This window comes from Clinocottus analis, unplaced genomic scaffold (genome assembly GCF_023055335.1).
Source record: "Clinocottus analis isolate CAN_PGR_092001 unplaced genomic scaffold, fCliAna1.0.p SCAF_12, whole genome shotgun sequence".
In the NCBI taxonomy this organism is placed as follows: Eukaryota; Metazoa; Chordata; class Actinopteri; order Perciformes; family Cottidae; genus Clinocottus; species Clinocottus analis.
This window is the reverse complement of record NW_027175843.1, coordinates 10,813,817-10,841,099: the sequence shown is the minus strand read 5'-3', so window position 1 is coordinate 10,841,099 and position 27,283 is coordinate 10,813,817. Positions and strand designations below refer to the sequence as shown.

The following is a 27,283-nucleotide window of genomic DNA, read 5'->3' as shown; positions in this document are numbered from 1 at the left end:
GTACCTTTACTAATATTGAAAAAAAAAAGTATATTAAGTTTTAGGATAAACAAAAATATCTGGGTAAACTGACTTCCTATAGGTTCCTAATCAAATTGCCAAATCTAAAGATACTATTGTGTAAAAACAACCAACAAAAAAAAAGTTGGAAACAGTTCATACATTCATGTAAAATTATCATTAATTTATCAAGTTTTAAAGATGTATTTGTTTAGTTAAAGTTGCAGTAATAATATATGTATCTTAACAATAGATCACATGACTATGGCATTGATGTGACTTAGATAATTTGTCAGAGAACTGTAACTTACATCTGCACTGTCCCTCATCTTTAATAATTAATTGTTTAAGTTTTTCGGCCTGCAACTTTCCCTGTTTTGGATTTGTCACTTTTATAAGCATCATTGCGTCATGTTTGCGTGCATGTTAATTGTGCAGTTAAAAAATGCGGTGAACGCTCAGGCATAAATGCTTCAGAAAGCTAGTGTTTCTATTGGCCAACAAAGCCTGAGTGTCCTGACAAATCAGGGTCAGGTGCAAAAACAGTATCATCAAAAAGTTCGAATGCCATCAGAGTTAATGTGTAATCGTAATGCAATTATCTCCTGAAAAGCGGACAAAAAATGTTTTGATTTAGTTGTTCCCTAAACATGTTATGGAAAATATTCCAACATCTTTTGAATGAACATCAACATTTTAATTGCACACACATATTCCCTAAAAAAACAAACAAAAAACAACAACATTGTTTCATCATAAAATATGCTGAAGATACTGAACATCATGCTCTTTTACAATCCTAAATTGGACTGTAACACTCAAGTGCAAGCAGAGATTTCCACACAAAGTGGGAATGCTGCTGAACAACGTATTGTAGATCCAAAACAAAAGGTTGTAATTGACACATAAAGCAACAACTATGAGAAGGCGTAAACCTTTACAGCATGCTCAGCTCAATGAGACGGCCTGCGAACACGCCTAATGTGCCGATGAGACACACAGCCATGAACACACACAACAGGATATGATCCAACACCATGGCCACAAACTTCCACTCTTCAGCAGCCTAGAAAGAAAAAAGGAACAACGTGTCACTAACACACAAGTAAGAATCCTTAAAAAAAACATATTAGTGACTTTTCCTGTGTGAGAATTACATTGTTGGATTCCTCATCTGATTTCATGGTTTCTGCTATGTACTTGACTCCTTCAATGGCACTGCGGACATCAGGGTTCTTGGTGATGGGCGACTGGTAGGTAACCGAAGAGGTTTGGTTTCCAGAGATGTCTGAGATGTCAAAATCAGCACCATAAATACTGGATTTAGTCTGCTTTTCTTTTCCTGGGCGTTTCATTGTTGAGAAGAACATGATGTTGGGAATGGTTTCAATAAAAACCTGTCATAGAAAGACAAGAGAAATGCACAATGTCCTGAGACATAGAACATCTCAGCAGTTGGAGTAAAAAACAAACAAACAGATTTTCTATCTACAACCACTAGATGGCACAATAATACAGAGAAAAAAGATTTAGGCTTCTTCTAACAATGAATTTCTGTTCAATCAATGCTGTTGTGCTCACTGTTCGGACCCAGTCCGGCATTGTGTGTGTGCTTGGGGAGCGGTGGTGGGTGTTGATGACGATGACAGTGATAATGATGGAGGCAATGACGAAGACCATGGTGAAGAGCATGTACTTCCCAATGAGCGGTACAGCACTGGAGGTAGAGGGGATCAGCTCAACAATGACCAGCAGGAACACAGTCAGAGACAGCAAGACAGATATGCTGAGGGTCATCTTCTCACCTATGAGACACAAAGTAACATCCTCACTCTTACCAGCATTTTAATTAGTTTAAAACTAAGAGAACTTCATGCAATGTGCAATTTTAAGAAATGTTCTATCAACATTTAAACAAGTGTTTCTCAGTGAGGAGATCAGGACACAATTAGAAGGGTATGAAGAATAGGAAGCATCATCATTAGATGGATTATGCTCATTTGATATGATCAAAAGCTTTAAAACAGCTACTGAAATGAAGTTGATGTGTGATTGTTTTCCAATGTGTGGTTTATAAGGGCACATATAAACTTAAATAAACATAACAATTCGGTTAAATGTGGACCATAATGTGCATCTCAATATGTTTCTAATTGAATGTAGATTTAATTAAAGAGTTAAAGTTGTTTTTTTTTCAGTGAGAAATTGAACATACCATTACACATTCTGTGTTGTTCAAACACTCCTCTACTTTAAAGGACACATTCAAATGAATAACCCTTAAAGGTTCGCCCCGGTGTGGGCATTGTGGAGCGGAGCTGCCACTTTAAACAGCTTTTTGGCTTATGATACCAATACCATGCAATCTTAATACATTGCCACAAGGGAGAGCTGTTGCTATGAGTAAATAGTTTCCTTCCCTTCTCATCCAATCAGGACAACGACACAAGAACTGCACTGATCAACCAAACCAGCAAATCACATTGAAGGAGCGTGAGGCATTTAGTCATTGGTGCTTTTTAACCCAACAATAGCACAAGTAAACAGATTCTGACACCATTTCACAAGTGAAATGTTAGACATGTTTGTGTTGTTCAGTCTGAGCAGTTATCCCAGAGAGAGCGTCTTTTGGCACCAGCTTCTCCTCCTCCATACTTTCCTGTCAGCAGTCATATCAGAAACTGGGATCAAGTGATCTATTATACATTAAAGCAGAGGCCTGCTTTCAGACTTGACAACACAGAGGGACCCTGGGTAATGAGGCAGGCCTACACATTGGGAGCACGGCCAGATGTGCACACATGCCGTGCATTTCCTGCAGCAGCTGATGGCTTAGAATAAGGGACGAGGATTTGTCCAACATGTTGGTTATCGTATCATCTCTGTGGTTTCCTCAGAGAACATGAAAGCGTAGATAATTAAGAAAATGTAAAACATTTTGAATGTTTCCTAAGAATTACTATGTTGCATTTGATTAAAAAAGATTTTCCACTCACGGTGTAAGGTGATCCGTATTGAAACGTATCAGTCTGCTATAAAGAAACAGCAGACTGTAGAATGCAGTAATTACCAATCAGAGTGGCGCATTCAACAAAGCTGTGTAACTAGCTATGCTAACAGTTTCCTTGTTGTAGTTTCATGTTCAACACACAGACATGGAAGATGTATTTTCTTTTCTAACTTTAAGGAGGAAAGTAACATATTTCACAAAATACTCCTAAAACAGTATAGTACTTAAACATGGAGGACAGAAAATGTCATTCACCTCTGAACAGCCTGGTCAAGTACCTGTGTTATGTACTATGAGATGCTCAATGATACACACTTTATATTTATCATAAGAGATATGCAAAAAAAAGCATGTATGTGCAAATTGTTAAATTAATAAAGTTACTTTTAAATCAATAAAATAATTACAAAATCTATTTCTAATACAAAATGAATTGTAATAAGAGGAATACGGCAGCACATAAGTCATTACTGGGATATGAACCCCAACGTGGAGTGCAGGATCAGATGCCAACAGAAAGTATTTGTGTGCTTTGGAGGAAATATTGTTCAAAAGAGAATTTAGCCTAAATGTTGCTACAGAGAGCAAGTTTTAAGGTGGTAGTGGTCGTCAAATAGGGAAACGGCTAGCCTCCTTCTGTCCAAAGGTAAAAATCAGCTTCGTAGCAACTCTAAAACACACTTTTTAGTATGTTCTATCTTGTTTGTTAAATTCATACAGAAAAGTAACTGTAAACCCATATTACAGTTTACTAAGGGAAGATGTGAGTTTCTGGAGACAAAAAAGTGGTATCAACCTTTTCATCCAACTCAAGAAAACAAATAAACTAAGTTCCCAAAACGCACAGATTTCCTGATTGCAGATGTTTGATTGGAAAACATTTAAAGCACATATCACAAAAGCAAACACAAAACTTTGTCACGTTTGCATTTTGTAAAATGGATAGTGCTCTATGTATATTATGAGTTACTGAATTCATATTGAGTGGAATAAATGTTTTTTTTTTATCTGAAAAATGGCTTTTTAATTTGTGTCTTAATGTCCTAATGCTGTTTATTTATACTTAAGGTTATATTCCAGTGAAAATCATTAATGTGAAATTTGTGTTAACATACCAGAGTCTGTAGGAAGATAGAAGACAAGACCAGTCAGAAAGGAGAAGAGCATGCAGGGGATGATGACGTTGACGATGAAGTACAGCGGGAGCCGCAGCATGAGGAAGTGGTAGGTGATGTCCAGGTAAGGTGTGTCCGGGCAGCAAGCGTAATACACCCAGTGCTTCCAGCCCCGGAAATCCTTCATTACCCACTCTCCACTTTCCATAAAGTTACTCAGATCAGGGCGGTCACTGTCCTGGTGAAGACAGGCAACACACGAGGTAAAGGATGATTTAGAGTTGATGAGAAGATCAATACCACTCTTTGTCTGTATAGTATGAATCGAGACATGAGACAGTTAGCTTAGTTTAGCTTAGTTTTGCGTGAACCCTGAAAGCAGGGGGTAGCATCTAGCATGGCTTGGTCAAAAGGTTCCTCCTAATAATTAACCAATATATCCTCAATGGTAAATCTTTGAAAAGTTATTTTTCTCTCCTGAATGCCCTGGAACTTGAGCTTTTAGTGTACCCTTTCAAGCGAGAAAACTACTTTGTTATATTGAGGATAATATTATGCTGTTGTTTAAAATAAATATGTTTGTTAGGTATTTTTTCATTTGTTGTTCGTTAAGTGAGTAATTGAAGTTATGTCAACTTTTCGGAAGGAATAACAATGAAGGAGAGCAGCCTGAATTAACACAACATGCCTCTTGTGTTGGAACTGTACAGAAACTATAGTGTTCTTATGGGAATAAAAAAAGTCACTACTGCTGGCCACAAAATGGTCTCTCACAGAAGCTCTCAGAAAACTGTAATTTTGTCAAATTCCTAAAATAATCGCCTGAGTTATTTTTTCAGGTTTTTCAGAAAACACAAAAAACTTGACTAAATGTAAAAAGGGTGCACAAGCTGCTTACTTATATTGTGTCCGCGTGAGATTTTTATTGACAAAAATGCTTGCAAAAATTAACTACATTTCTAGCTTAAATGCTAGCTTCAAAATGCCATCTTGAAAAGCTTGTAAAATTGCCTAAAGCACATTGTCTTTTGACTTTGGCAAAATAAAATGGCCTAAGTTACACTCTTGACATAGGCTGTTATACCATAGGGGTAGAATAGCATGATCTGTTCAACTGAGAACTCAGGCGATTTTACCAGAGATGGCCAGTATCATGAGGAGATGATTTAGGCAAGAAATTAATTTTTGTCCAAAAATGACTTAGGCCATTATTTTAGAAAGGTGACAATATGTAGTTTTCCCCTTTTCGTTATAAAACAAATGTAATTTGCCAATTAGTGAGATTCGTAGATGCTGGCATAGGCAGATATTTTTACCATTGGACAGAGTCAGACTTTCTTCTTGAAGCAGATGCTAAGCTAACTGGCTGCTGTCTGTAGCTTATGTTATATACATGAAGACACATGAGAGTGCTATTGTTCATCTTGTCTAACTCTCTGGGAGAAAGCAAAGATTTCCCAAAATATAGAACTATTCTTCTAAAGAAAAGTCCTGAATGGAATTACAGGATTGACGACGACCAAGTTTCCATCGTAGGTCCAGGTACCCAGCTTCATGCTGCAGTTCTGGAGGTCAAAGGGGAAATGCAGCACGATGATTTCACAGTAGCTCTTGAAGATGGCCGGTGGGTTCCATGTGATCATTCCTGTGTGCTCCAGCAGCACTTTGGTCTCATGAACGATGGCAAAGTCTCCGTCAGCACTGCGGGCACAGAAAACCACCGACAGCATTAACATGGGAGAAAATACATTAAATGTTAACACAAGGGGACATCAGTGCCTGAGGAGGGTTCAGTGCTGGTCTCGCACCCCAGCCAACCAGCGCTCAGCTTGGCACAAGTTGTAACAGTGGAGCTGGTTGTCAGGGGAAAAAAGCAGCATGTCAGATGCAGCATATGGTGAGAGGGAGAGTCAATGCAGAGTCCAGATTTAGCCGAATGAAATCTGAGCTTTCACATGCTGCATACTGAATATAGGAAATTATAAGTGAAAACATCACTGATAGGTGTGTTGATTGTTTCTAGAGGTCCGGATGCTTCGAGTCAAGTAAAGATTATTGAAATGAAGAATAAACAGGTTTCATAAAACAGGGATGTGGCATGGATCAAATATAGCCTGGTAGCATAACCTACTTATTGTAGAGAACAAGATCAGGCCGCCAAATGTCAGTGGAGGGAACTCTGATCTTTTTGATGCCGCCGTAATCCTCTGGGTTCCACTGCAAGTTCACATCTTTCCATTGCTAAAAAAAACAGAAAAGCACACAGAGAACATTGGAGAGCACTTCAATTATGATAACCAATATTCATGTTCAACCCAACAGGCATACTGTGATACAGTGGAGACACATTTTGTACAGATACTTATTTTAAAGAAATATTATATGTTCTATATAAAGGATTCCATATATTGTTATGTAATTATAATTCCTAAATGTCAGTGATATTTTAAATTTATAGAAGAATGATACATGCCATTTATTTAGAATCAACTTAGAATCAGTAATTTAGTTTGAAGAGGTCTTCACATGTATGAGCAACTTACTGTATGTGAAGTTAATCGATCAATAATCTCTTTGGAATCTGTGCCTCGTCACTCTGGGAAGATGGTACCAGAAAGTATTCTTTTGAGTACACAATTGTATCGCTTTTTAAAATTTTTTATTGTGGTCAATCCGTAGGTTTGTCTTTATGGTTTATTTATCAAGACCAAACCTTATTTGTTTATAACTCTTCAAATCCTAGTCGCGTTCTTCAAATCTTAGCAGTGTACTTTCAACATTTCTCAAATCAAATATTTGTTCATGTGTTTATATTTCTTGACGTCAAGATATATTTATTTTCAGATTTTGGATATTTATAATTTGTCAATAAATACCGATAAGCATGATGTATTTTTGCCAATTTGTTTCTTATTCATTTTTAGTAGTACATTATGGAGATTATTATATACTGTATATGACATATCTTCTACCATGATATCTCATCAACGTAAAAAAACAAAACATGTATCCAACCTGTTTCAGTCGTACATTGCTGCTGACGATCTGGTTGACCTCATCCTGTGAATCCAAATTTATATATATATATATATATGTGTGTGTGTTGAGACAGTTGATGACAGTGAACTTTAGTACAGATGGCGATATGGTGTGTTACATGAGACCTCACCACACTGATGAGCTGGATGAGCTGAAGGCCCACAGTAACAACCACCGGGTCCTTGAAATGGTTAACAGGACGGACCACCTTATTGTAACCAGTGAAGAGGGTCTTGACCAGACGTGTTTCATCAGAAGAGGCCCAGGCAGCACCTAAATTAAAATAAACACACCATACACATTGTGTAGTTTATAGATACTTTATTGAAGACATTTGGACAGTGCACTACGTCTGTTTCCCCTTAAGCTACTACATCTTGTGAATGTTGAAACATGATCATGTTGCGCCAGTAGAATGTCGCTTTAAGAACATCTGATACTTCATTTAATATGAGTTGAAAATAGATGTGACAAGTGTCATACTATGTTATAAATGTATGTGCATTGACTTGTAAACCGTAACTGACCCACTTTTACTTGTGTATAGTGTGCATGGGGAAACACTTTGAAAAATACTATATGTTCATTTACTTACCTCAATGAAATTCTTAGATATTTAACAGAGCTAACCATGAGGGAATTGCATTCAAGCACAACCTATAGATCGGTAGTGTAAATGTATGTATGTGCTTAGATATTGTATATATTTGGCTTGTAAAATTCACTAACACCCCAGTGGGGTTGTTAAATGAGATGTTCTTATGCTCTTTCCACTACATATCTCTCACAAGCCAGAGCAGGATCCCCTTTCATTTTTCAGCTGACCTTGAAACAAAGGTCGTATTACAGCAACATGTTTTTTTGAATGGTTGAATGATTCTCCAGACATTCAACTCAGTAAACTAAAAAATCACATGAATATAATTATGCAGGTGACTTCATGAAGTGACAGACAGACAAAAGGTTGAAAAGCAAAATGAAAACAGCACACATGTCCTTGTCAATCAAATGTCTGGTTTGCACAGAATTACAATTTGCTCATTAGACTTGTTGTTTAAAATGCATCAGCTTTTACAAACCGTAAGGGCAGTCTCAATAAATGTAATAAATGCAGTTAACTGAGACTTTATAGACTTATATGCTTTAAACACGAAAAGTAATTCAAGCAAAGTGGAGACATTCATATCCACAGGTAATAACACACATTTTCTTTAGTTTGAAATATGTCCTTACCTGCTAGAATGACTAGATGAAAAATGAAAAATATGCTATTCATTCTTGCCAATAAACCAGGAATCCAAAAACAAGATCCAACTTCCACACGCTGCCCGTTGACCACTTGAGAATTGAAAAGGTCTGACCCACCTAAAACATCCTTTCAGCACTGGCAAATGACTTACTGTACAAGCTGCAAGCTCTTCACTGGCAGCCTCGTTGTTATTGTCTGACGGATGTGAGTGACTGGCTGCCAATGCTTGTCATTTGAGAGGGCCACATTCTTTGTCATGTGTTATAAGATCAACATGCCGGAGTAATCCACCACTGAAATATCCCATCGTGAACTGGGCCACACACAACCTCGAGATGAGCCACAGCACACATGCTTGCTGTTTCCTTTTCCTGCAACAGCAATGCACTTTCATTTTGTTTTTAAATCTGTTTACCCAGGTTCATTTCATATGTCTGTAGTCTGTATATATTTGTTCCAAGGAAAGATCTATACTCTTTGAGTGGTGGAACATTTCACTTTGGTGATACATATTATATTTGGTATGATTTGAAAGCTTTGGATCTTCACTAGAATTTCAAAAATAAAGCTCTGTCAAGTTCATTTCTGACATTGCAAACCCATTTATTAGCAGTTAAATTGTTGCACATAGTAAATGAGGGGGTGTGTGGAGGAGAGGAGGGGGGTACAATATGAAATGTAGGATTTAAATGTATATTTGTAATATATTCACATATATTATTATGAAAGACTCCCTTGAACAACAACTCTTGAAATTAGACTTTGAGAATACTTTAAACTTCATAAGAGTTTCAGTGAAGGTGAATGATTAGTCTGTGATTAGATTTTTATAATTTGTCGTTTGATGTGGACAATGAAACTTTGTTACATTTCCTTTTGAAAGGATTCTCACAGCGCCTTTCATGTCGCCATACCATTTTGGATATTAAAATCTTAGATGATTCAGATGTTCAAACAGCCTTGTGTGTTTCCTGGGGGCCAGGTGTTACACCCATGTCTCCCTCCTCTGCTCTGCACTACCCCACCCTGTTGGCCCGTGATGGGTCAGGCAACTCAATTTCCTCACAACCCGAATCCGTTCAATCAGCCAGTCACTCAACCGGCCGCCTCATTCATCTTACTTAGGGACAAATGACCATTCTGGCAATGTCTGAATTATGAGGGATTTGTCTCAACCCACCCCCTTTCTATCGCCAATCACTCAGGCCACCTACATTCACCCTATTTGAGTACCGCATTGCCTTTCTTCACGTCTGTCGTGTAACACGGTAAAAGCAGCATTGTATCTGCTCAGCCAACCTGTAGTCCCAGGCGTTTTGGTTCTCTGTTAACTGTTAATTAAAACACTTTGAATTCTAGTCTCTGGGGGACTATGAGCTGTGTGTTTATAACTGCACTGTGTGTGATTGAATGTTCATTGAATCTGAATGAATGGGGCCATGTGATAGCTGCTGTGAGGTGGATGAAAACTGGACAACACACTGGATATTTATGCCTCGATGAAGATTAAGAGGATTACAGATTTCACAGAGGAGATTATAATGTGTGTTGAGTGGTTTATTTTACATGATGTTCCAACATAAATATAGAAGCAATTGACATTGAACAGCTTTAAAGAGACTCTTGCATATTTACGTTACCATAAACCATTATATGTTGTCACTGTTGCCAAGTATCCAAATAATATTTTGACAGTGCTGGTTTGTTAAAAGGTAAATTAGCTGTTCATATACATTACTATTGTGTATCAAACTCAACTACAAATATTAAAAAATCACATTTTAATGTTATTATAACGCTGTTGTGTGTTCTATATGAAATACAAAAACAAATAATCTTAATGTAAGTAAAATGTTTCCATTTCAAATACGTAACATTGGTGAACTAAATATTTCTTGATATTTCAACATTTGAAAATGTATTCAGGTCAGCTGTTTGCAGGGAAGGAAAGTATTACCATCCAGTCAACAGTGAAAAACCAGTTATCTCATGGATCACAGCCTTTCAAATTTGGTCTCATTACTGGGAATGAGGCAAATCTCGCTCACAATGCATTTGGCAGACATTACTCCAATGCGGTGTTATCACAGCCTCAGACTGATAGCTTTATTGCTGTGGTTTACCTCCTTTCACAGTCAATGCCTGATGTAGATGAAGGTATGATATATCTAAAATGGCTGATAATGGCGGGGGAGGATAAACGGTTGGATGGAAATCCAATTTTGCCACACAATCACCAGAGACAAGTCCGAATTTAGCTTACATTAACTGAATGTGATGTGGTCACAAAACCCAAGTGATTAAATGTCAAGCAGTGATTGCTTCTCAGATGCTTTGTGGTGATGTTCAAAGAAAAATAGTGGGGAAAAGCGAAACGTAAAGCTTCGAACAACATAATGTGCTAAACATTGTGGTTACATTAGATTTTATATCTGTCAATAATAAATACACCTGAAAGCTCATGTCCACAGGACAAAATTAAACAAACATGCAATGTGGAATGGAGATACCATCCAAATAACACCTATTGGAGCCTAAACGGTTTAAAACAGTGGCCGTGTAATGAGTCACTGATAGCGGTGCCTGGCTGGTTTGTAGAAAATCCTTGGAAACACATAACCGAATGGGTGATTAAACCTAAAAGGCATAAATTGAATGTGGCATTGTTTGCACATATACAGTAATTAACAGTCTCTCGAGTGGTGTGGCCTTAGGTGTTGTGTGTTTGGTTTTAATCTCACGATGAATCAGTGTGACTGATCTGTCGTTTGAGGGGTTTGTGTACAGTAAAGTCACATGGCATGTGGCTTTTAGGCACAACGTGTCATTCTGAATATACAGAATGGAGGACTGTCAGTCATATCTGCAGCCACAATGTTGCTCAGGTCAAATTGTTTTAAGCAATATCAAATGTTTATATATTTGTGAGTCTTTTCAAAGGGTACATATGCTTCTTATTGCCATCAAATCCCATGAAAAGATAAGGATGTGTTTGTTTATACCTTGATAATATCTGATTTCCCTTGCTCTCCATGGCCCATAAGTTGAAGACAGAAATCTTTCAAAATGGGTAAAAAAACAAACAAATTCAATCAGGCTGATTATCTGAAATAGCTGGGGATGTTCTCGTTTACGGAAACACATTGAATTCACTGGATAAAAAAAATAGACCCCTTATCTCGTAAATACGACATCCTTTTCTCGTAATTTCGAGAAAAGAGGTCTATTTATTTTATCTCCAGTGAATGCTGTGCACTTCCATACCTATTACTCGAACAGGAATAAAAAGTGCATTTGTTAGGAATTATTTTTTAACAATTAATACAAATTTGGTGCTTTAGTGAGAATTTATTTTATCCGAAATTGTCCATGATGATAATGGAATAAGTCAGCCAGTCCATTGAGGTGTTTCGTGCAACATGGAGTAATTAGTTTTGGCTTAACAGTCAATATGTGTTAGTGAGACAAATGCATTGTTGGTTTCAGTCTTTTCAAATGATTTATGACAGTATGTCAACATTTATTGCCGGACTTATCCTGTAGGGCAAACACAAATGAAAAACAAATGATTGTGAGGAGTTGTAGAGAGACACAGGACAGTAAAGTGTGGCTGGATTCATGTGAAGTAGGTTCCCAAGTGGTTTAGCTGGCAGCTTTACATCTGCATCATTTGAGATGTCACCGTCCCTGGATAGAGCTATATGACTGTTGTTTACTGCGATGAAACATTTGCCCGACAAAGCTTTGACACACAAGCTACAATTCTTAGTTGTTGCTGTAAAGTATATATTTTATGTTAACAATTGAAAATGATTATTTTAATTATTTACAAATCATTGATTTCAAATCACAAAGTTATAGCTATTTTTTAATTAAATTATTATTACTTTTTTATGATTAAAAGTTAGAGCTATTTCATAATGTAATTTTTTTTCACAGATACATTACATGTATTATAATTATTTTTTCCTATTAGTTTATTTTCTCATTGCATTGCTTTCTCTGTTGGGCACCGCGCTTAAACAGCTGATCGACTCAGACTAAAAGTGCAGGTAGAAAATCTTCGACCCGCCACTGGTAGTGAATAAAGAGTCAGCAGGCAATGGCAGTATAAAACAGGCAATACATTTTTTAAATATTTTTTCCTTTCACCTATATTTAACCAGATAAATCAATTGAGAGACAGTTCTCATTTACAATGACGACCTGGCCAAAAAGGCAAAAAAAAAAAGTTTAAGCTACTGCAACCAAGGCCCTTGAGCATAACTGCTAAAACTGGGCAACCTTAATGCAGTTTAGTGCAGCAGAATGTAAGATTAGCCCTGGACAGACACAGAGGTGCACATTCACCCACGGACACACACAACAATCGGATGATCTTTCTGGCGGAGAAATTAACAAATATTCGACTTATGCTAGGTGGCCAGGAACACAACTCCAAATGAAAACAACAACATGTTTATCAGATCAACTTTTAAGTTGTGTTTACAACTTGTTTATGCCCAGAAGTGGCCATAAAAAGTAGTTAATGCAGTTTTAACACACAATTTGATATATATATATATCTTTATTATGGTTAGTGAGATGACACATTAAGAACAGCATTTTTCAGAGTAAGGTTTAATAAATTAAAGTGATCATGCACAAGTTGCGTATAAAAACATTACAATAAAAAAATTTAAATTCACAAATAATTCGGTTCTAAACACAATAAAATGTTACGGTCAGGCAAATGCACCAGTGTGTACACGTTAACAAGGCGTATTCAACTACAGGTATTCAGATCACATAAAAACAGTTGAGGAGATCAGAAAAAAAGACAGCATCATAGAAATTACCCCAGAAATATCAGTAGCATATTTTTACACCCAGCTCTACATTGTGTGATGGAAAAAAATGCACACCAGGCAGCTGGGAATGTGGACTATGACTACTACAAAACAGACAAAAGTGAAATCTCAGCGCTACACGATCTTAACACATGCTGGGTTACGACTACAAAGCAATAAAGACCTTGCCCCATGCATGCTGGCCTGTCAGCTTCTGAAAATCCCCCGACAAAAATGGGGAGACATAACGTACTTACAAGTGTAAAGTTCATCATCCACACCCAATACAGGGAAGGTGGGATGTTAGGGCAGCACTAGTTCATACAAAGGGCTTAAAAAAATGTATCAATCAATGTAATACAAACAGTCATTCAAGTCTTTACACAAAAGAAGGATTAGATAACCGTTCTATATAAGTCCTGATCTGTGTTTAGAAGAGCACATCTTCATTTTTGATGAGCACCTCCACCACCTGTCTCTGGTGGCGGATGTCATTGAGGGATGTCATGGCGTCCAGGTCTGGTGCGCGCATGAGGGTGGGTCCGAAAATGATGGCGAGGTTCTCCGCGTTCATCAGGTTGAATTTCTCATTCTGTGTCACCCTGTGAATATGTATGAAAAGAAGAATTAAAATAAAAGAAGAAAAAGTATTAAAAAGTTGGCTTACTGACCAATCCTCTTGATTTCTACACCGTTCGTTAGCTCTTTGCATTGCTCACCTTTTTAAGTGTGCCATGAGGTACTTTAGAGTTTCACTGTGTGATGGCGGCAGCAAAGCTAGAGCCTCACGGAAAGCTTCCAGCTTCTTGTCTGGGTCTGTGAGCTCTGAACAGAAACAAAGAGGAGCGTTCGGTGAGAGAGGCCAGACTACACTCTCTAACCTCAGAGGACAGAGCAGAAATCAATGTGGTTATTTCCTGTGGGGTAATAAGAGCCATTAGTTTGTGAGAGGAAGTCTGAGGCTGCTTGAGATGGCTAATGCAGATTAACAATGTGAGTGTGTCCTTTACTGTTGTGCTTTGCAAAGTAGGAGCACAATGTGAGTTCAATACTTGTTCAGCTTTAAAAGTTAAAAAAAAAAAAAAGAAAAAGTAATGCAACTGAGCAAAATTACCAATGAAAGTTTTCCATGTTCTAAATGATAACCCTATAATCTGTGTAAGCAATGTTTTAAATAACAGCAAAGGACTGACACATTCAAAACGACGTGATGTTCAGTGCAGTCCCACACAAGAACCCGGCACACTACATAATATATTCATTTAAGACATTTTTATGGAATCAGTCTCGACAGAATTTAAACATTAATATCTATTAGAAGTCATTTTATTGGATTTCCTCACATACAGATGTGTCAGACTTTACATGATGAAGCCAATATTTTATAGCTATTACATGTGTCTGGCATGTTCTGCAAATAAAGATCTGAAAGATTTAAAAAAACTTGCAGCTAATGTCTGTAGTGTGGCTTGCTGTGTGAACACCTGAAGACAGCAGTCTAGGTTTAACAGGGACTGTTTGCCATCTTCAATTGCAGCAGCATCCGACACAGTGAAACAGGTGTGTTTCTGACTGTTGTGACTTACTCGCAGCCTCGATGAACCTGGGGTAAGCATCATATGAGATGATGGGAACAGGCAAATCCCTGAGGTAAAGTTTCAGTGCACCCGTGATGATATTGATGTCTTCATAGGCATTCACTGAGATGTCTGTCTTCTCGCCATCTGTGAGGATGCGTGATGGAATAAGGGAGACAAGAAGAAGAAGTGAGTTTTCACATTGTAAAAATGGTTGACATCAACACTTTCACATCATCGTGTGAATCGAGGAGTAAAGAGATTGTGTTACTGTGGGTGGAAAGGGAAGAAAAACATCTTCTCTCGCTTTGTATTTTGCAAAGTAGCTGCTATCATCCGCCTGGCCTGTTTTATTCTGACTTTCCTTCAGTTATGCATGCTTTCCAGAGCAGGCCATGGCCTACTTGTGCTGGCAGACTGAACATCACAGCGCTGTGAGCTGGAGTGACACTCTGTCATGGATGATCTCCCACATGCGGATCTGGTGAAGATTCTAGCCCACTGCTGCAGGGTTTTCCTTACAGTTAAAATTCACACTGCACTGGGCAAAGACAGGCTCATTTTCACTAAGTCGAATACTGAATCCCAACACAGCGGAAGCTTTTTTTTGTTATTTCTTTACAGCTATGTTTGAGGTAGTGAGACTACAGCCATGCGTTGTATCCCCTGAGGTCTCCCTGTCTGTCAACACTGTGAAACCCTGCGTGAGAGGGACATGTCAGGAGAGGATCTGCACTCCCAGATGGACAGTAATCCTCTACAAATGTGTCACTTTCTCATTAATCTGAAGTCTTCTGTGTTTTATGTAAACATGTGAAAGCACGCAATGTCAATCATCATGTTATAGGCCGACAGAAATCCATAAAGGAACACATACCTTTGTCAAACGACATCTTGACTTCTTCCAACAAATCACTGAATCCAGATATTCTGTAGAGGCCTTCAGACTTCAGCCCTTGAGGAACAAACATAATAACAATTTTAAAAAACAACCTTTCAGACATTGCCAGGGCTTTCATGATTAATGTAGAAAAATTTGCCAGTATGTATCGCCTTGGGTAATTAAAAAAAAAAGCCTCTATACACCCTTAAATATGCAAAGGAAATTAAGGATAAAATGTCCACAATGTCACAAAATAGAACAACATTGGCTCATGCCAATAGTTTTCTGCATCACTGGGCAAAATAATAAAGACATAAATCAAACTTAGCTACAGACATATATTAGAGGCCAGACAATGAGGGAGCAATGAGTTGCCTACATAGTTGAATGATTTAACTGAAACGCAATCAAATAAGGCAGCAGGAAACGGAGTAATGTATTCCTCATTACGCGTTCACAATTACCAGCACACTTATTACTCCTCTCAGTCATCCCCCCCGCCCAAAAACATTTCCTCAGTTAGCAATGTAGGCAGTCTTTAAGCACCTCAAACTAGTATATATTGTAGATTGTTTATTTAAAATGAGAGGAAAGCACCATAAAAACAGTAAACAGGATCCGTAAACTTAATTTATTATTATTAATATTATTATTACTTAATATTATTTTCATGGGGCCTCCTGCACTATCAGCTAAATATGTTAAAAGTAATTGAATTGTATTCATTATTTATTTGTTGTCTGTATTAGTTCATTAAAATCTTCTAAAAACACAGAAATTCAGACCAACTTTTGTTCAGTTCAGTTTCCTGACCTGACCGGACGGCAGCTTGATTACTTTGAAGGACTCAATGTCTTTGTTGAAGCAAAGAAATCCTTATAGGTTTGGATCTTATGAGAAATGGAATACCTATTAAGTGTAATCTCTACTGTTGCTTAGTTGAAATTTAAATGCTACTCTATTTATGGTTTAAAAATACTAACAGTACTTTGAAAATCCCCATCTGAATGTTGACATTTCCGGAGGGTAATTTATGCATTTTCCATCACTGTATCATACTTGATGTTTATTTTTTTGGGGTTTCACAGATAGAAAATCCAAAGTGTCAAATACTTAAGTGCTTCAGTTAAATTGTTTATGTCTGTATCTAAACTCTAACAGTTCAGTCATCAAAAATACATTTTCTGAAACTGGAAAAAAAGACATTTTAAAAATAATTCCAAAACTTGGAATTCAATTAAAAGGTTTCAAAGAAATCACAAGATGTTTTCTCATGGATATAGATGTTTCAATGTTCTAAATTAGGCTGCATTTAAATAAAAACATTAAGTATGCAGTGGTGACTTCAATTATTACAACTTTTCTTTGTTTGTTTGCAGCGTATAATCCGTCAATAAAAAGCCTCCACTCAGTTTTACAGCTGTTGTGTTTAAGATGTATTCAATTAGTATATAAATAAAACTGCATATTCACATCTTGGGAAAAATTGTGTTGCATTAAGATACATATCAAACACACACGATACATATCAAACACACACACACACACACACACACACACACACAGGCACGGACGTCCTAAACTGACCTCTAGACTCGATCTCTCGTATGCACATGTCCACCACCATGGGTCGCGCTGTGTTGTAAGCTTTCACCAGGGTCGTGAGGTCGCAGCTGTAGACTTTACGGATGTGTCTCAGGTCTGGTTTGCAGTCGTTGGGCACCAGAGATGAACATTGTTTGTGGACGTTTAAACCACAATCTACAGAAAGAGACATATAGCAGGTTTAGTTCATGAATCAATGTAGCTTCAAAATGGTCAACATGGAATTGAAAAATAATTGTCACCGAAAATACAAAGTCAAATAAATTATTTCTTAAAGGTCAGTCATTTTATTTCTAAACTGCTAACTAAAATGCAAATGTACATTCAACATCAGAATCATTTGGATTTGGTCAGCTGGTTTCATGTGTGTTTTGGCTTGCAGAGGAGTGTTAATTCCCTTGATCAATGTTTGCCCCCTAAATGTCACATGACCACTGGAGAGCTCCTCTCTCTCCACTGCACATAGCATAGAAGTCACCTTGAGCAACGGACTGATCCAAAGTCACCTCCAGACGGCCATTTGTTAATTAAGAACACAATGGTTAACCACAAAGCAGTGCATTAATCTAGGAGATGTTTGTGTTTATCTATTTTCAATTTATATGAAAGCATTTTGTAGTAATTCAAAGACGAGATGACATCAAAAGTGGGGAATTCTCTTTTATCTATTTTTCCTCCTATATCATATTTTCAGGCGCAGGATCCACACCATGGACGCCACACTGGGTGTTCAAATGGCATATTAGTCATGATGTCAGTTTAAGCATCCCACATTGCGTTTTGTCTTCAGTCACAGCGGATGGGGCCTGAGGCACAGCTGTTTCAGGGCAGGATTCACCTTGTCGGGAACAGAGGAGCCCGTGGAGAACAGATGCAGAGAGAGACTGCAACTTTGCTTTGTAACAGAGACGCATGGAGGGAATTAGAGGAACACTGAAAACGCTGTGGCCTGGAGGAGGGATACTGAGCGTACTGCTGTGTGCTCTATTCTTTTCCAAATCCAAGCTCACACACAATGGCGGTGGAAGCAGCAATTGAGGCGCTGCGGGCTACACTAGACCTAGTTTCCCAGACTGAAATAGGGCAGCTCGTCAAACTCTTAGATCTTTTGAGCCGTCTCCATTTACTGATAGCTTCTTTTTTGACAAATGCTGTCTGCTCTTTTATTTCCAAAAACAATTAAAAAATAACATTTTAAATCCTCAGAAGTATCGCTACTTGTGAAAAATACATCTGAGAGCATAGACTCTGTGCTTCTGGAGGATCACAGACAATATTGAGGTTGATATGGATCCCTGGAGAAAAACCTGCATTCATATGCGTTGATGCAGAAATGTAATTACTTTAAGAGATGATTCTCTTCACGATATGAGACAGGCAGCGTAATAAAGGATGGCCTGTCAACAGAAACAGGTCTGCTGAGCTTGTCCATGTGAGCACACTGACGGCCCCGGGTCCCAGGTGGGCCGGGTGAGGGTGAGAAAGAGGCCCAAGGGACACGGGACCAGAGGATGCTGCTTTACTGCACCGTCAGCTCCGTTTCTGTTGCTATGGAGAGGAGACTGCAGCTCCGGTTTGGCTAAAGGGCTCTGAGAAAAGGTTGCTAATTTCTAATCAGCCCACTATCACCATGTCGACCAGTAGAGTTACCAGTTCAAACTGGTTCCTTTCTGACTGGAACTGGAAAAAAAAATGTACCACTGTATTTGTTCGATGGTCTGTTTCTTTCGGGTTTTTTTTAACCAAGTAAGTTAAATAGAGGTTGAGCTGCTTGACCTAGCTCTTTGGTTGAAGCCGCTGAATTTTAATGTGTGTGGAAACAGAGGTCCTTCCCCACGCTCCCAGCTCTCCTCCTCATTAAAGAGACATGCCAGCTTTGTTTTCCTTCATGGGCATGATGGGATGAGGCTGGGGGCGTACACTGATGAGGAAATGTGGCACAACAAGCACAAGCAGAGGCTGGCTTCCTGGCACGCGGCCAAAAACAGTTCACACATACAAAAAGAAAAAGGGGGTGGGAGAACATTTTTTTGGTATGCAAATCTAAGCATCATGTGAGACTTCGCTGCCCTAGATTCTGGTCGCTGCGGTCCAGACTGAAGAAATGAAAATAAAAGAGTTTATAAAGATTAGCTCCAAGGATATGTGCCTTTTTTTTGTTGTCAGCTTTCAATGTGTGGATGTTAATAATTAACACCAGCGCTCCCACAGATTTGTGTGACATACTTTGTTTCATCAATAAAACATCAAAGACACACATCAGACTATATTATAGCACTATTCTGGTATGTGAAATGAATTCCAACAACAGCTATGGTGAAACAGAAATCAGATTATTTGACAAGCCATTGGGCAAATACAACACAAGTGTTTTCCTCACAATAACAACGTGAATGTTACATGTATCACACAAAGTAAAGGAATATGAATTAAGGGTTGAAAATCATTACAGATTGAAGGTGAATGTTGTGGAGCATAATGACGAAATCCATTTGGAAAAATACAAATATCTTTAATCATATTAATTTTGTCTGCTGCGAGCCCACTGTTGTGTGTTTATTAGGTTAAGATGCAGCAAATTCTAATCCATGAAAGTCATGTAAGTAGAAAAACAGATTGTCTTTGCTGCTATAATAACTGAATAAAAAAACTAAATTGTTTTCAAAAAAGACTAAAGAGCTGTTAGAGATTTTTTTTTAAATAATTTGTCAGTGATGGCTGATGTGCAAAAAACAGATTATTATACTGGTGTATGTACTCCATTCACAAAGCAGTAGGGGGAAAGTAGGTCAAAATAAGGTTTTAACGTATAGTTTAAAGTACACGTTACATCATAAAGCTCTTATTTCACTCTATTATACAACCACTAATCCACAAACCACTGTTGGGATTTTCGATTAAAACTCAATAATCCAGCTCCAGTTGCACTAATAACCAAGTAACCCATATACAGCAATGCTCCCTTTGTACACCATGAATGTACCACAAAGGCAGTGTATATGAGAATGTGTAGCCTGAGAACTAGATGTACCTGCACATTTGACCCCCTGAGCCATCAGTCCCCACATGAAGCTGGCACAGTGTTCACACCAGTGAGGCCCTCGGAAGGTATGGACCTGCAACAGAGAGGAGGACAGTGACAGACATTAGTAATGAAGTGCAAAGAGAAGACAGTGGGGAGTTGCAGCCGCTTGCTTCATAGACACCATATCTCCTTCTTTCGACCTGTGCTGCCACTTTAAATGAGGCAGAGGAGGATTGTTGTTCAAACACACCCTCAAACTGACAATACTGAGGCTTTGCCATCACAGTAGGATTAGCTTTTTCATCAGAGTGAAGGTGCAATATGTCAGGGAAACTTGCTATGGAAACAGTGGGAGGCCACCTTGCTGCTGAAAGAAAGGAAGTACTAAAAATCCTCCAGGTGACAAGAGCCCATCCAATCAGAGAGGCCTCTGGGAGATCAAGCCACATCTCTCCCTCTGTTTTCCTAATAAGTCAACAGCAGAGACAGCAGACAAACAAACCGCTCTGGTACAGAATTGCTAGTTTGTAAATGACATAACACGGTGCAGTTCGATCGATGTGTTAAAGAATATTAACTGATGGTTATTCCAATTACCTGGAGGCATTTCTTTGGATACTTACAGAATCTTAGCATCATGTCTTTCGTTCCAGTTTACTGGTGAGAAAAACAGCTGAACAGATGAATGTATTTATTTAGAGTAATAGATTTTAGAGGCAGAAGGTAATGAAAATGTAAAGACTACTGTAGTTTAATTTAATAAATGTGACGTTTCACTGCCCAGGAGCTTAATTAGGAATGTTTAAAATGTTTTTTTTATCACACAGATGTTGTTGATACTTATACTTCATCGTAAATGGACTCACATTGTAAAACCTTTAGTTGCATGTGGAAGCTTTGATCAGGAACTATGCAAAATGCAACATCAATTCATTCGGTATAAATATATTGGTAAACATCAGCAGTTTGAAAGCTCTGAAGATCATATTTCACATGCTGCTCCCATCCCATTAACCAGCCACACTAGGAGAGTGAGCCTGAGCCAAGTAGGAAAACACTCCTCCACTGTTTCCCCTCTCCATCAGCCTAATCTGTCCATCTGGAGCTCAAACTAACAGCAGTGGTCCACAGATCACCCAACAGATTTTTCTTTTGATAAAGGCTCACTGGACAGACCAAAACAGCTCTGTTTTTCATCCCCTCTCTCCCACTCTGTAACACTCCCCCCTCTTCCTCTCACAAGGGAGGCATGAGAAACAGCCCTCTGGCCACACATGATGAAATTAAAGCAACGTTTTGGAGAGGCAACAGCTGATAAGAGTTCTTTAAGTCTCACCTTGAAGTTGTGGACTTTCTCAGATTTGGGTGTCCGCTCGCTCTCCTTCAGCGTGGCTCTGCGAACTAGTGAGGTGAGCTGTGAATAGGCAAATAGTTTAAGTGGCTGCCAGAAAGTGGCTGGAGGTTTCTGTGGCCCCATCCTCATCCCAAGAGCTGCCGCCAGAATATCCTCCTGATTGGCCTCTCGCTTAGCCTTCTGCACCAGGGACTTTTCTTCCTTGTGAACCTCGTAGGACTCTCTAGATGGCATTCTGGTGCCACAGTCTCCCAAATGAAGGCACAACCTCAGTGGAAAAGTCCCAAAAAACGAAGGGAAAACTGTGTGATGATCAAAGCAAGACTATATCAAATGATATCACTTGCATTGTCCCAATTAAATAGAGACATCACATACAAGAAATTGTTCATTTAAGAAAAAAAAATCCTGAAAATAATTTGAAATAATCCAAAAGGGGGAAAAAATGTTGTCCTTATTAAATCCTCTCACAGCAGTGACAGTAGATGAAGTGGAGCTCTGTGATAGGAGTGCCAGGTTTTATACAAAAGAGGTGCAGCCCAGGGTGCTCATGTGGTTCTCTGGGAACGTGTATGCAGATGAGCTGGGTGGTTGTGCTAATCCTCTCCTCCCTGTGCAGAGCTGATATTCTCCCTGGAACAGAGACAGCACACTATTGTGCATGGATGCCGTCAGGGCAGGAGAGCGAGGGGGAGGAGTGCAGGGGCGGACCCTGTAGTAGTCACAGCGGATTAAATGGATCCCACCGGCCAATCACAGCATGGATACACCGGCTTTCTAGTATCCGCTACCCCGCCCCCACACAACCGTCTCCATCAGATATCCAAGCAGGGGACCTTGGGTAGGATGAAATGAAAGTGGGATGATAATGAGCAATGAATGAGTCATGCATCAAGAGCGAGCGGCCGCCTGCAGAACTTGCGACAGCAGTGGGCCGTTAGAGAGGAGCTATTTTCAAAATCATGTTGCCACAGAAACTGGTCATGGCTGGGACCACGACGAGCACACACACAAAAGCACCATGCACACAAAAAGGGATCATTTGAATGCACGCTTTGATACAAAGTGATGCTCGAGCTTTCAAGCGAAATTCCATTTTCAGCATTTATCATATGAACTACAAATGAAGAGAAAAATCAAAATATATCAATGATAAATTAAAATGATGAGAAAGAAACAGAAATGTTAAGCAACTCCTGAAACAAAATCTGTTTCTGTAAGAGCTTTGTTTTTACACTAATATAATGTCTTTCAATGTTTCTATTTATTTTGTGCATTATGCGAATGACATTGAATTGCCTTGTATGCAATATCAATACATACAAATAAACAATTCAAACCATATAGGAATTTCACAATACATTTTAAATTGTTTTAAAATCTTATCCAGTTTAATAATTTGTATAATGAATCTATGATCCCTGCTACCAGCAGCATACCGCATCTTCTTCCATCAAGATAAAATATACGATAAAGAATTTAACAACGTGTGTCTGGAAACTAGGAGCCTTTTCTCTCTTTACTTGCAGTCTTTGTCTGAATGTTGCTTTCCTTGAGGTTCACCAGTGTAAACTGCGAGCGTTGTGTTGTGTGCATGCAAATGAGGTATCAAATATAGCATCGAGACAGCAATGTGGGAGAAAGGATCCGCAACCTGCCTCAGTGATTCACACTGCAAGTCAAATGTGATTATGCTCCCACGGCTCAGAGTCTAATTCAGACTCAGCTGTTAAAGTGCAGAGTTCTCACCTTTCAACAGAGGGTAGCTGCAGGAAGTGACTGTACAGACTCTTCAACGGAAATCAATGAGGACCCCCGTGCCACCTTAGCAGAGAGGTATCAAAATGAGAGTGTGAACAACGGAGGGGAGCAAAAAAGGAACCTTTGAAGATCAGTGTACTTATGTGGAATGGCATCCCAAACTGTGGTATGTGACGAGGTTCAGATCACAACATGAAACACATGAAACAGAGGGCTTCCAGTGCAGCTCTCCTCGCTCATGCTCATGGGAAAGCATCTGCTCTGGAGGGTACCTGGGAGTGGTCTAGATAAAAGACAGTAAGAGTCTTTTATATGCACTCGTTCATCCTCTCAGACCCTGAGCACTTTAGAGAGGTTTGCAGCATAATTGCATTGCCTGCTGTTAAGTGCAGAATGAGAGCCTGACTCTCAGGATGTGGTTTACTTTGAACGCAGCTCTAATTGACACTGATTGATTTGCTTGTTTCCAAAACATGTCCAGAGTTGGGACTCTTGGAGATGGATGTATACAGTATCGTATCTTTTCTCTCCTACGAATGTCCATCCATGCAGCTTGGAAAACAGGCTTCTCTGAATGTTTGGATCCATTTTATAATAATGTAATCACTCAAAATAAAGTTAGAAGTGCTTCATAATATAAATCTAAAATCAAATAAAAGAGTTCAAGACAAAATGGAGCAAGATTGTACATATGCAACACAAAAAAAATCTGTTATGGAGGATTAATATGGTCATATGGTAAAAGTTATTCTTCAGAAGAGATTTGAAAGATGATACTGAATTAGCCTGCCATAGATCTTCAGAAAAACAATTCTCACAAAGAAAATAAATGTTGTCATGATGTGTCCCAGACTTGATGAATAAAGCTAAATAAAACTGGGAATGCAGCTTGACCTGCAAGTGGATGATTTTATAAGCGCATCAGTGCGTTCCAAGAAGATGCCAACTGCCAAATCTCTACTATTGAATAATACAAGTTATTATTAATATCCTCACATCTCTCTGGGGTTAAATCGACTGTCTAGATGGGGGACAGGTTGCAGAGTGTATTGTTTGAAAGATAATTCTGTGATTGTGACCCTTTAACTGATCAGCTTAGAAATAAAATGTCTTTCATGCTTCTTCAATGATGTACATCAGATGTTTTAAAGAGGCAAGGGAGTCACTGAGTTTATCCTATTTCCAGTTTTGCTCCGTCTTCCTCTTTAAGTTCGTTACATCTTCATCAAACCATGTCCGAGAAGAAAGTTTCAGCTTCTTACACCTGATTGGCGCTATGGAATCTCAAATGTTGGTGAAGAAATGGTTAAAAGCACCGACAAGCTCCTCTATAGAGAGGCCAAACTGTTCACTGATATTAAAATGGGTGTGTGATTCACTAAAAGCACGACAGAAGCAAAACCAGAGTGGATTCAAAGGGCAACTCACTGTGGGGGGTTTGTAGGAGAGAAGAGTGGAACCTGGAAAAGCATTGCCTTATGATCAGAGACTGCAACATCAATTAATCATCCACACAGAAACCATGAGAGCACAAGGTCTGTCCTTCACTATGGCCCATTTGATTCACACATTACAAGACTCTAAAGTTGAAAACAATTAGATGTAAAAGAAGATCAGGGGCAACACATGTAAAATGACCAAGAATAATACCTCTGTCATAAAGTAACACAATGTAACATAATGAAAAATGGATCTGTTATCGTTCAATATCCATCTTGCTATTATACTATTTGCTTTTGGTTTAACCTAAAAACTGGCACAATCTCAAAATGTTCTTTGTTAAAACTTTATTTCTTCAATCGGTCCCCCTCTCTTGAAAGCCCTTCAGCTGTTATGTGACTATGTGACTATTTCTGTGGGTTAGGAAGGTTGTTACGTAAAGGAAATGTTCTTCTAATGCACTGCTGACCCAGCACCAGCATAAAGACCCATTAGGAGGACAGCAATACTCACTCTCATGATCTGCAAGCTCTCAGGGCTATGATTCTGTCTCCCACGCATCACTCTTTGTTTGAGAGACATAACAGTTGTCTTCATCCTAATTTTTAAATCCTAATTTATAACCAAAGCAAATGAAGAGATGCTACTTTCAAGATATCCAAAGCTGGGAAGCTTAAAATTAATGTGAAAGGCGGCTGATCCACCAACCTCATCATGTTCCATGACATGAAACCACAACATGATGGCAAGAGTGAGAGCTGAGATGTTCAGTGTAGGCCATCCAACAAAGCAATTTGATGTTTGTCCTACAATGCATCAGGTCTTCACACTGGGACAGGAGTGGCTGCACTTTACCGTTGTGTTGACATTTATAGTGACGCAAAGAAAATAAGCATTTACAGTGAAGCAAATAACACCTAGCACATTCATTCTACAATCATCCATCATTGGACCTAAAGGAAAGAAGATAATGTGAATTGCTGGCAAAGAAAGGCGACATATTTTTTGGCCACCAGCACCGGGAAATACCACATATGCATAAGATGCAGCCCAAATCTTTGCTTTTTTTGCTGGGCTTGCTAGAAACGTGGAACAAATTACCAGTATAAATAGATTACCTGGATGTGGCTGGAACAGTCTGCGTTTTGACAGTGATGTATGGGGAAGCTGCTATCGCGCTTTGCTATTCACACAGCAAGGTCAGACCATACGTGTGACACACTCTTTACAACACATAGGCAAAATACAGTGTTAGGTTATTGTCACAGCTGTGTTTAAAACGGTATATATATATATATATATATATATATATATATATATATATATATATATATATATATATATATATATATATACGCTGGTGCTGGATTTTACTCTTGAGAAGAAAACACTTACATGAAATATATACAAATACATTGCAATGGCTACATGTGTGCCACTGCTCCATTTAATGAGAGAAAAAAATCTCAATGAACGAGTCTTGATAGATACATGCAGAAAATCCACATTTTTCTTTTCTCTCTCTTTGTTTTTTGCCATGCATATAAATACATGTAAAAACCTAGTTGGCAATAGACCCACTGCTGATTTAAATTCTTAACAGTAACACTGTTGTCTGAAAATGTCAGCAACTGAACATAACAGTGACTCAGTGCTTCAATGACGTGCAAGCAAATCAGTGATCGCATCACTGCTGTCACGTTTCACTTACTATGAGCAGCAAATCCTTGAAAATGTGTAGTTTCTATTCATACGTACCTCAGCTAGTAGAGATGAATGAACTAAAGTCACAATCTTCAATCTTTTAGATTTAGAAAATACCTTCAACTTTGTGTTTTTTCCTTCCAGTCTTTTGAAATGAATTGTGCAAAAATACTGTTAATGGGAAATAGACACAATAGTATAAGACAGATTCTACTGTGCCTATGTTATGTAACTTAAAAACAATAACATCAAACAAGGACAGGAGTGCATTCCCAACATTTGTTTGGAAATCTACCCGGGATGAGCACGGAATGTCTGGCTCTGCTCCTGATGAAGAAAATTGTCTTAAATATTTTGTATCACTTAATCATATATATATATATATATATATATATATATATATATATATATATATATATATATATATATATATATATATATATATATATATTTATATATATATATATGTATATATATATATATGATATATAGGGATAGTATATATATATATATATATATATATATATATATATATATATACTTGTGTGTTATTCAGTGGAGGTCCCATAATAAAACGTAAACACAGGCAGCCATGTACAAATGCTGCCATTTATTCTGTCTTGAGAATCAATTCAGTTGCCACAAAGCCATCCACTTTGGGTATCACCCACTTTTATAAAGAACGGCTGTAA

General features: G+C 38.3%; 2 protein-coding genes across 2 annotated transcripts; both read right to left on the bottom strand.

The window, feature by feature from the left end:
• Positions 1–682: 682 nt before the first annotated feature.
• Positions 683–8,612, bottom strand: LOC137782709 (acetylcholine receptor subunit alpha-like). Its single transcript, XM_068572258.1, has 9 exons — positions 8,398–8,612; positions 7,295–7,437; positions 7,141–7,185; positions 6,257–6,366; positions 5,631–5,826; positions 4,126–4,363; positions 1,582–1,805; positions 1,158–1,397; positions 683–1,066 (listed from the first exon to the last, which is right to left on the bottom strand). The coding sequence occupies exons 1-9, from the start codon at positions 8,438–8,440 to the stop codon at positions 938–940; spliced, it is 1,368 nt and encodes a 455-aa protein (XP_068428359.1). The 5' UTR covers positions 8,441–8,612; the 3' UTR covers positions 683–937.
• Positions 8,613–13,017: 4,405 nt separating this feature from the next.
• chn1 (chimerin 1) lies at positions 13,018–22,353 on the bottom strand. The gene is made up of 7 exons (XM_068572428.1): positions 21,669–22,353; positions 20,339–20,423; positions 17,290–17,463; positions 15,697–15,774; positions 14,829–14,966; positions 13,962–14,067; positions 13,018–13,844 (listed from the first exon to the last, which is right to left on the bottom strand). Exons 1-7 carry the CDS (start codon positions 21,918–21,920, stop codon positions 13,673–13,675), a joined length of 1,005 nt encoding a protein of 334 aa, XP_068428529.1. The 5' UTR covers positions 21,921–22,353; the 3' UTR covers positions 13,018–13,672.
• Positions 22,354–27,283: the final 4,930 nt, after the last annotated feature.